The 9,750-nt window shown below is 50.5% G+C and overlaps 1 protein-coding gene across 1 annotated transcript in view; it reads right to left on the minus strand.

The window, feature by feature from the left end:
- Nucleotides 1–9,492, minus strand: part of LOC115116597 (chloride intracellular channel protein 5-like) — a 73,368-nt gene extending 63,876 nt beyond the window's left edge. Inside the window, exon 1 of the mRNA XM_065026110.1 lies at nucleotides 8,762–9,492. Coding sequence (XP_064882182.1) covers nucleotides 8,762–9,340 — 579 coding nt within the window. The 5' untranslated portion in view covers nucleotides 9,341–9,492. The remainder of the gene's footprint in view (nucleotides 1–8,761) is intronic.
- Between the last annotated feature and the right edge of the window lie 258 nt (nucleotides 9,493–9,750).

The following is a 9,750-nucleotide window of genomic DNA, read 5'->3' on the forward strand; positions in this document are numbered from 1 at the left end:
TTGACATTGTGTTGTTATTTCGCTGAACACTAGAAGGTTTAATGTTTTTTTTGGCAGTGAAACGAGGCTACTCAGGAGAGAAAAAAACAAAACCCAAAATGTATAGCCCCGTTAAAAACAAGTGTAAATCGGCGTACCCCGGACGGCATTGCACGTTCCCCAGTTTGGGAATACATGGGCAAGGGCAGGAGATAGGGGATAGGGGCTAGGGAAGGAGATAGGGGATAGGGGCTAGGGCAGGAGATAGGGGATAGGGGCTAGGGCAGGAGATAGGGGATAGGGGCTAGGGCAGGAGATAGGGGATATGGCAGGAGATAGGGGATAAGAGCTAGGGGATAGGGCAGGAGATAGGGGATAGGGGCTAGGGCAGGAGATAGGGGCTAGGGGCTAGGGAAGGAGATATGGGATAGGGGCTAGGGGATAGGGCAGGAGATAGGGGATAGGGGCTAGGGAAGGAGATATGGGATAGGGGCTAGGGGATAGGGCAGGAGATAGGGGATAGGGGCTAGGGAAGGAGATAGGGGATAAGAGCTAGGGGATAGGGCAGGAGATAGGGGATAGGGGCTAGGACAGGAGATAGGGGATAGGGCAGGAGATAGGGGATAGGGTCTATTGGCTAGGGGATAGGGTCTATGGGCTAGGGGATAGGGTCTATGGGCTAGGGGATAGGGTCTATGGGCTAGGGGATAGGGTCTATTGGCTAGGGGATAGGGTCTATGGGCTAGGGTCTATTGGCTAGGGGATAGGGTCTATGGGCTAGGGGATAGGGTCTATTGGCTAGGGGATAGGGTCTATTGGCTAGGGGATAGGGTCTATGGGCTAGGGTCTATGGGCTAGGGGATAGGGTCTATGGGCTCGGGGATAGGGTCTATGGGCTAGGGGATAGGGTCTATGGGCTAGGGGATAGGGTCTATGGGCTCGGGGATAGGGTCTATGGGCTAGGGGATAGGGTCTATGGGCTAGGGGATAGGGTCTATTTGCTAGGGGATAGGGTCTATGGGCTCCGGGATAGGGTCTATGGGCTAGGGTCTATGGGCTAGGGGATAGGGTCTATGGGCTAGGGGATAGGGTCTATGGGCTAGGGTCTATGGGCTAGGGTCTATGGGCTAGGGGATAGGGTCTATGGGCTAGGGGATAGGGTCTATGGGCTAGGGTCTATGGGCTAAGGGATAGGGTCTATGGGCTAGGGTCTATGGGCTAGGGGATAGGGTCTATGGGCTAGGGGATAGGGTCTATTGGCTAGGGGATAGGGTCTATTGGCTAGGGGATAGGGTCTATGGGCTAGGGGATAGGGTCTATGGGCTAGGGGATAGGGTCAATGGGCTAGGGTCTTTGGGCTAGGGGATAGGGTCTATGGGCTAGGGGATATGGTCTATGGGCTAGGGTCTATGGGCTAGGGGATAGGGTCTATGGGCTAGGGGATAGGGTCTATTTGCTAGGGGATAGGGTCTATGGGCTCCAGGATAGGGTCTATGGGCTAGGGTCTATGGGCTAGGGGATAGGGTCTATGGGCTAGGGGATAGGGTCTATGGGCTAGGGTATATAGGCTAGGGGATAGGGTCTATGGGCTAGGGGATAGGGTCTATGGGCTAGGGGATAGGGTCTATGGCTAGGGTCTATGGGCTAGGGGATAGGGTCTATGGGCTCGGGGATAGGGTCTATGGGCTAGGGGATAGGGTCTATTGGCTAGGGTCTATGGGCTAGGGGATAGGGTCTATTGGCTAGGGTCTATTGGCTAGGGGATAGGGGATAAGAGCTAGGGCAGGAGATAGGGGATAGGGTCTATGGGCTAGGGTCTATGGGATAGGGTCTATTGGCTAGGGTATAGGGTCTATTGGCTAGGGGATAGGGTCTATGGGCTAGGGTGTATGGGCTAGGGGATAGGGTCTATGGGCTAGGGTCTATGGGCTAGGGGATAGGGTCTATTGGCTAGGGGATAGGGTCTATTGGCTAGGGGATAGGGTCTATGGGCTAGGGTCTATTGGCTAGGGGATAGGGTCTATGGGATAGGGTCTATGGGCTAGGGGATAGGGTCTATTGGCTAGGGGATAGGGTCTATGGGCTAGGGTCTATTGGCTAGGGGATAGGGTCTATTGGCTAGGGTCTATGGGCTAGGGGATATGGTCTATGGGCTAGGGGATAGGGTCTATGGGCTAGGGGATAGGGTCTATTTGCTAGGGGATAGGGTCTATGGGCTCCGGGATAGGGTCTATGGGCTAGGGTCTATGGGCTAGGGGATAGGGTCTATGGGCTAGGGGATAGGGTCTATGGGCTAGGGGATAGGGTCTATTGGCTAGGGGATAGGGTCTATGGGCTAGGGTCTATTGGCTAGGGGATAGGGTCTATGGGCTAGGGGATAGGGTCTATTGGCTAGGGGATAGGGTCTATTGGCTAGGGGATAGGGTCTATGGGCTAGGGTCTATGGGCTAGGGGATAGGGTCTATGGGCTCGGGGATAGGGTCTATGGGCTAGGGGATAGGGTCTATGGGCTAGGGGATAGGGTCTATGGGCTCGGGGATAGGGTCTATGGGCTAGGGGATAGGGTCTATGGGCTAGGGGATAGGGTCTATTTGCTAGGGGATAGGGTCTATGGGCTCCGGGATAGGGTCTATGGGCTAGGGTCTATGGGCTAGGGGATAGGGTCTATGGGCTAGGGGATAGGGTCTATGGGCTAGGGTCTATGGGCTAGGGTCTATGGGCTAGGGGATAGGGTCTATGGGCTAGGGGATAGGGTCTATGGGCTAGGGTCTATGGGCTAAGGGATAGGGTCTATGGGCTAGGGTCTATGGGCTAGGGGATAGGGTCTATGGGCTAGGGGATAGGGTCTATTGGCTAGGGGATAGGGTCTATTGGCTAGGGGATAGGGTCTATGGGCTAGGGGATAGGGTCTATGGGCTGGGGATAGGGTCAATGGGCTAGGGTCTTTGGGCTAGGGATAGGGTCTATGGGCTAGGGGATATGGTCTATGGGCTAGGGTCTATTGGCTAGGGGATAGGGTCTATGGGCTAGGGGATAGGGTCTATTTGCTAGGGGATAGGGTCTATGGGCTCCAGGATAGGGTCTATGGGCTAGGGTCTATGGGCTAGGGGATAGGGTCTATGGGCTAGGGATAGGGTCTATGGGCTAGGGTATATAGGCTAGGGATAGGGTCTATGGGCTAGGGGATAGGGTCTATGGGCTGGGGATAGGGTCTATGGCTAGGGTCTATGGGCTAGGGGATAGGGTCTATGGGCTCGGGGATAGGGTCTATGGGCTAGGGGATAGGGTCTATTGGCTAGGGTCTATGGGCTAGGGGATAGGGTCTATTGGCTAGGGTCTATTGGCTAGGGGATAGGGGATAAGAGCTAGGGCAGGAGATAGGGGATAGGGTCTATGGGCTAGGGTCTATGGGATAGGGTCTATTGGCTAGGGTATAGGGTCTATTGGCTAGGGGATAGGGTCTATGGGCTAGGGTGTATGGGCTAGGGGATAGGGTCTATGGGCTAGGGTCTATGGGCTAGGGGATAGGGTCTATTGGCTAGGGGATAGGGTCTATTGGCTAGGGGATAGGGTCTATGGGCTAGGGTCTATTGGCTAGGGGATAGGGTCTATGGGATAGGGTCTATGGGCTAGGGGATAGGGTCTATTGGCTAGGGGATAGGGTCTATGGGCTAGGGTCTATTGGCTAGGGGATAGGGTCTATTGGCTAGGGTCTATGGGCTAGGGGATATGGTCTATGGGCTAGGGGATAGGGTCTATGGGCTAGGGGATAGGGTCTATTTGCTAGGGGATAGGGTCTATGGGCTCCGGGATAGGGTCTATGGGCTAGGGTCTATGGGCTAGGGGATAGGGTCTATGGGCTAGGGGATAGGGTCTATGGGCTAGGGTCTATGGGCTAGGGTCTATGGGCTAGGGGATAGGGTCTATGGGCTAGGGGATAGGGTCTATGGGCTAGGGTCTATGGGCTAAGGGATAGGGTCTATGGGCTAGGGGATAGGGTCTATTGGCTAGGAGATAGGGTCTATTGGCTAGGGGATAGGGTCTATAGGCTAGGGGATAGGGTCTATGGGCTAGGGGATAGGGTCAATGGGCTAGGGTCTTTGGGCTAGGGGATAGGGTCTATGGGCTAGGGGATATGGTCTATGGGCTAGGGTCTATTGGCTAGGGGATAGGGTCTATGGGCTAGGGGATAGGGTCTATTTGCTAGGGGATAGGGTCTATGGGCTCCGGGATAGGGTCTATGGGCTAGGGTCTATGGGCTAGGGGATAGGGTCTATGGGCTAGGGGATAGGGTCTATGGGCTAGGGTATATAGGCTAGGGGATAGGGTCTATGGGCTAGGGGATAGGGTCTATGGGCTAGGGGATAGGGTCTATGGCTAGGGTCTATGGGCTAGGGGATAGGGTCTATGGGCTCGGGGATAGGGTCTATGGGCTAGGGGATAGGGTCTATTGGCTAGGGTCTATGGGCTAGGGGATAGGGTCTATTGGCTAGGGTCTATTGGCTAGGGGATAGGGGATAAGAGCTAGGGCAGGAGATAGGGGATAGGGTCTATGGGCTAGGGTCTATGGGATAGGGTCTATTGGCTAGGGTATAGGGTCTATTGGCTAGGGGATAGGGTCTATGGGCTAGGGTGTATGGGATAGGGGATAGGGTCTATGGGCTAGGGTCTATGGGCTAGGGGATAGGGTCTATTGGCTAGGGGATAGGGTCTATTGGCTAGGGGATAGGGTCTATGGGCTAGGGTCTATTGGCTAGGGGATAGGGTCTATGGGATAGGGGATAGGGTCTATTGGCTAGGGTCTATGGGCTAGGGTCTATTGGCTAGGGGATAGGGTCTATTGGCTAGGGTCTATGGGCTAGGGGATATGGTCTATGGGCTAGGGTCTATTGGCTAGGGGATAGGGTCTATGGGCTAGGGGATAGGGTCTATTTGCTAGGGGATAGGGTCTATGGGCTCCGGGATAGGGTCTATGGGCTAGGGTCTATGGGCTAGGGGATAGGGTCTATGGGCTAGGGTCTATGGGCTAGGGTCTATGGGCTAGGGGATAGGGTCTATGGGCTAGGGGATAGGGTCTATGGGCTAGGGGATAGGGTCTATGGGCTAGGGTCTATGGGCTAGGGGATAGGGTCTATGGGCTAGGGGATAGGGTCTATTGGCTAGGGTATAGGGTCTATTGGCTAGGGGATAGGGTCTATGGGCTAGGGTCTATGGGCTCGGGGATAGGGTCTATGGGCTAGGGGATAGGGTCTATGGGCTCGGGGATAGGGTCTATGGGCTAGGGGATAGGGTCTATTGGCTAGGGGATAGTGTCTATTGGCTAGGGTCTATTGGCTAGGGGATAAGAGCTAGGGCAGGAGATAGGGGATAGGGTCTATGGGCTAGGGTCTATGGGCTAGGGGATAGGGTCTATTGGCTAGGGTATAGGGTCTATTGGCTAGGGGATAGGGTCTATGGGCTAGGGGATAGGGTGTATGGGCTAGGGGATAGGGTCTATGGGCTAGGGTCTATGGGCTAGGGGATAGGGTCTATTGGCTAGGGGATAGGGTCTATTGGCTAGGGGATAGGGTCTATGGGCTAGGGTCTATTGGCTAGGGGATAGGGTCTATGGGATAGGGTCTATGGGCTAGGGGATAGGGTCTATGGGCTAGGGTCTATTGGCTAGGGGATAGGGTCTATTGGCTAGGGTCTATGGGCTAGGGGATAGGGTCTATTGGCTAGGGGATAGGGTCTATTGGCTAGGGGATAGGGTCTATGGGCTAGGGGATAGGGTCTATGGGCTAGGGGATAGGGTCTATGGGCTAGGGGATAGGTAAGAGGCTACCGTATATCTGGAGCTTCTCAAACATGTCCAACCACTCTCTCTCTCTGTTAATCTGTGTTGCTCAATTATCAGGGTGACCGTGCTAGAACAGAAAACACTGATTACAGCCAGAGTGTGTGTGGGGGGAGGGTTTGCCCAGCCATAGAGCTCACCTCTTGTTTCTATGGTGGTACAGTGAACTATAGTTAATGATTACAAGGCTGTCTCCAGGGCTTGTCAAAGTCAAAGACGGTGTACAGAGGATATAGACACAGTGGAATAAAACAGCAGTAACTGCTCCACACACAGAGCTTGTTGATAAAGAGAACATGAATAGGAGGCCAAGTGCCTCTCTGAACTCTCTATGACCACTGTGTTCTGTCGGACTCTGTGTCTTTTCAAACCTGAGGGTCGAAGACAGTTCCACCACTGATTTTCATTCTTCCCCTCTATTTCAAGAACTGATTTAAACCTGGGACACCAGGTGGGTTTATTATCAGGTAGAACAGGAAACCTGCTGTTTGTTTGGACTTCCAGGCTCGGATGTGAATAGCCCTGGACGAGGTCTATCCTGCTGTGAGGCCTACGTGGAGGGGGATGACCACTCACACAGCCACACCTTAACGACCTTCAGACTACTGCAGAGTGGTGAGGAGGGTACGGGCCAATCTTAGACGGTAAATCAATGACCCTGTCTTTCCCTGAAAAACACTATCTGATGAAGATAGATCGTATACAGGCCATATACAACCTTTAACACACGTGCTAGTCAATGCTTGCTTTCTTATGGCTGTTTTAAACATCACTTTTATCCCTCAGAAGACTAATGACATTTGAAAACATTTGAAACCATTTGTGACAGTTGGAGAAATACATATTATGTCGGCCTATATATATTCCTCTTCCTCAGTTATAAACATATATATATATATATATATATATATATATATATATAGGCCAACATAATCTGTGTTTCTCCAACTGTAACACAACTGGAGTTCTGTTTATTCCCATTCTTTAGGCCTACTTTCTGAGACAGTTGGAGAAACAGCTGTTTATTCCCATTCTTTAGGCCTACCTTCTGATACAGTTGGAGAAACAGCTGTTTATTCCCATTCTTTAGGCCTACCTTCTGAGACAGTTGGAGAAACAACTGTTTATTCCTATTCCTGTTTATCTCGGAGCCTGTATATTCCTATTCCTGTTTATCTCGGAGCCTGTATATACCTATTCCTGTTTATCTCGGAGCCTGTATATACCTATTCCTGTTTATCTCGGAGCCTGTATATACCTATTCCTGTTTATCTCGGAGCCTGTATATACCTATTCCTGTTTATCTCGGAGCCTGTATATTCCTATTCCTGTTTATCTCGGAGCCTGTATATACCTATTCCTGTTTATCTCGGAGCCTGTATATACCTATTCCTGTTTATCTCGGAGCCTGTATATACCTATTCCTGTTTATCTCGGAGCCTGTATATACCTATTCCTGTTTATCTCGGAGCCTGTATATACCTATTCCTGTTTATCTCGGAGCCTGTATATTCCTATTCCTGTTTATCTCGGAGCCTGTATATTCCTATTCCTGTTTATCTCGGAGCCTGTATATACCTATTCCTGTTTATCTCGGAGCCTGTATATTCCTATTCCTGTTTATCTCGGAGCCTGTATATACCTATTCCTGTTTATCTCGTGTATATACCTATTCCTGTTTATCTCGGAGCCTGTATATACCTATTCCTGTTTATCTCGGAGCCTGTATATACCTATTCCTGTTTATCTCGGAGCCTGTATATACCTATTCCTGTTTATCTCGGAGCCTGTATATTCCTATTCCTGTTTATCTCGGAGCCTGTATATACCTATTCCTGTTTATCTCGGAGCCTGTATATACCTATTCCTGTTTATCTCGAGCCTGTATATACCTATTCCTGTTTATCTCGGAGCCTGTATATACCTATTCCTGTTTATCTCGGAGCCTGTATATACCTATTCCTGTTTATCTCGGAGCCTGTATATTCCTATTCCTGTTTATCTCGGAGCCTGTATATTCCTATTCCTGTTTATCTCGGAGCCTGTATATACCTATTCCTGTTTATCTCGGAGCCTGTATATTCCTATTCCTGTTTATCTCGAGCCTGTATATACCTATTCCTGTTTATCTCGGAGCCTGTATATACCTATTCCTGTTTATCTCGGAGCCTGTATATACCTATTCCTGTTTATCTCGGAGCCTGTATATACCTATTCCTGTTTATCTCGGAGCCTGTATATACCTATTCCTGTTTATCTCGGAGCCTGTATATTCCTATTCCTGTTTATCTCGGAGCCTGTATATTCCTATTCCTGTTTATCTCGGAGCCTGTATATACCTATTCCTGTTTGTCTCGGAGCCTGTATATACCTATTCCTGTTTATCTCGGAGCCTGTATATACCTATTCCTGTTTATCTCGGAGCCTGTATATACCTATTCCTGTTTATCTCGGAGCCTGTATATACCTATTCTGTTTATCTCGGAGCCTGTATATACCTATTCCTGTTTATCTCGGAGCCTGTATATACCTATTCCTGTTTATCTCGGAGCCTGTATATACCTATTCCTGTTTATCTCGGAGCCTGTATATTCCTATTCCTGTTTATCTCGGAGCCTGTATATTCCTATTCCTGTTTATCTCGGAGCCTGTATATACCTATTCCTGTTTATCTCGGAGCCTGTATATTCCTATTCCTGTTTATCTCGGAGCCTGTATATTCCTATTCCTGTTTATCTCGGAGCCTGTATATTCCTATTCCTGTTTATCTCGGAGCCTGTATATACCTATTCCTGTTTGTCTCGGAGCCTGTATATACCTATTCCTGTTTATCTCGGAGCCTGTATATACCTATTCCTGTTTATCTCGGAGCCTGTATTCCACGGTTGTTTATATGAATATCCTTTCTGAGACAGTTTGAGAAAGTTGACAATTCCTCTTCCTTACCTTGACAAACAGGGAGATTTCGGGTGCATTGGGGTCATCAGGAGTGGCACTGTCCTCGTTCAGAGTAATGGCTTCTAGAGTCTCGATGGTCTTCAGACTGTAGTCCACCGGTTCTTCCTCCTCCTTGTCGCTCAGACTCTTCTCACTGTGGCTGTAGGCATCCACCAGCCTGTCCTGCAGGTTGCCCTCGTGCTTGGAGGAAGAAGAGGAGGATGATGATGACGATGACCGTCTCGAGCCAGCTCCATCACCGTTAACCTCGAGGACAGCCTCAACCTCTGCTGCTAATTTAATCTCCTCTACCATGCACTTATCGTCCTCGTTGTTGCCGTACGAGGAGGCTGAAGAAGAACAATCTTTCTCTGCTGCCTGTTCCGGCGCGTCTCTGGTGTCCATGTAGTCTGGGGAAGATCGCTTCCCTCTCGGGGATGAGTACACCTGCTCCTCTCTGTGCAACGCCTCTTCCACCTCACTGGGAGTTTCATAGATAGCTCCTTGGTTCTCATACTTGGCCTCGGCAGGACTGTCGGGCCGCTCATACACGCTCCCCTCCGCTACGGTCTCGTACAAGTTCTCCATGCTGGCCGCTTCTCTGGCTAAATGTTCTGGGCCGACTGGGGGAAGAGTTGTCCGTTACAAGGTTGCTGCAACTAACTGACTGGTGATCTGTCTGTAGGCGCGCTGGTCTCTCTCTCTCTCACTCTCGGTGCAATGGGCTTGCCCTCTCTCTCTCTCCCCCTGATTACACGCATGAGTGAACTCTAGCAATGATAACTCAGACAGAACTTTGATCCTACAGTAGCAGCCCGGTCTCAGGTGATTCAAGCCCTAGCTGGCTGCTTGTAAGGAGACCTGGTTATAAAGACTAGCCTTTAACGATGGCTGGTATTTCACACTATTGGATCCATTAGGATCCCCATTAGCCGATAATAATAACATTGGAGATGTCACATGTCTATACTTCTAAAGGAAGGAAGGTATGACATCAT

This window comes from Oncorhynchus nerka, linkage group LG13 (assembly GCF_034236695.1).
Source record: "Oncorhynchus nerka isolate Pitt River linkage group LG13, Oner_Uvic_2.0, whole genome shotgun sequence".
NCBI classification, from domain to species: Eukaryota; Metazoa; Chordata; class Actinopteri; order Salmoniformes; family Salmonidae; genus Oncorhynchus; species Oncorhynchus nerka.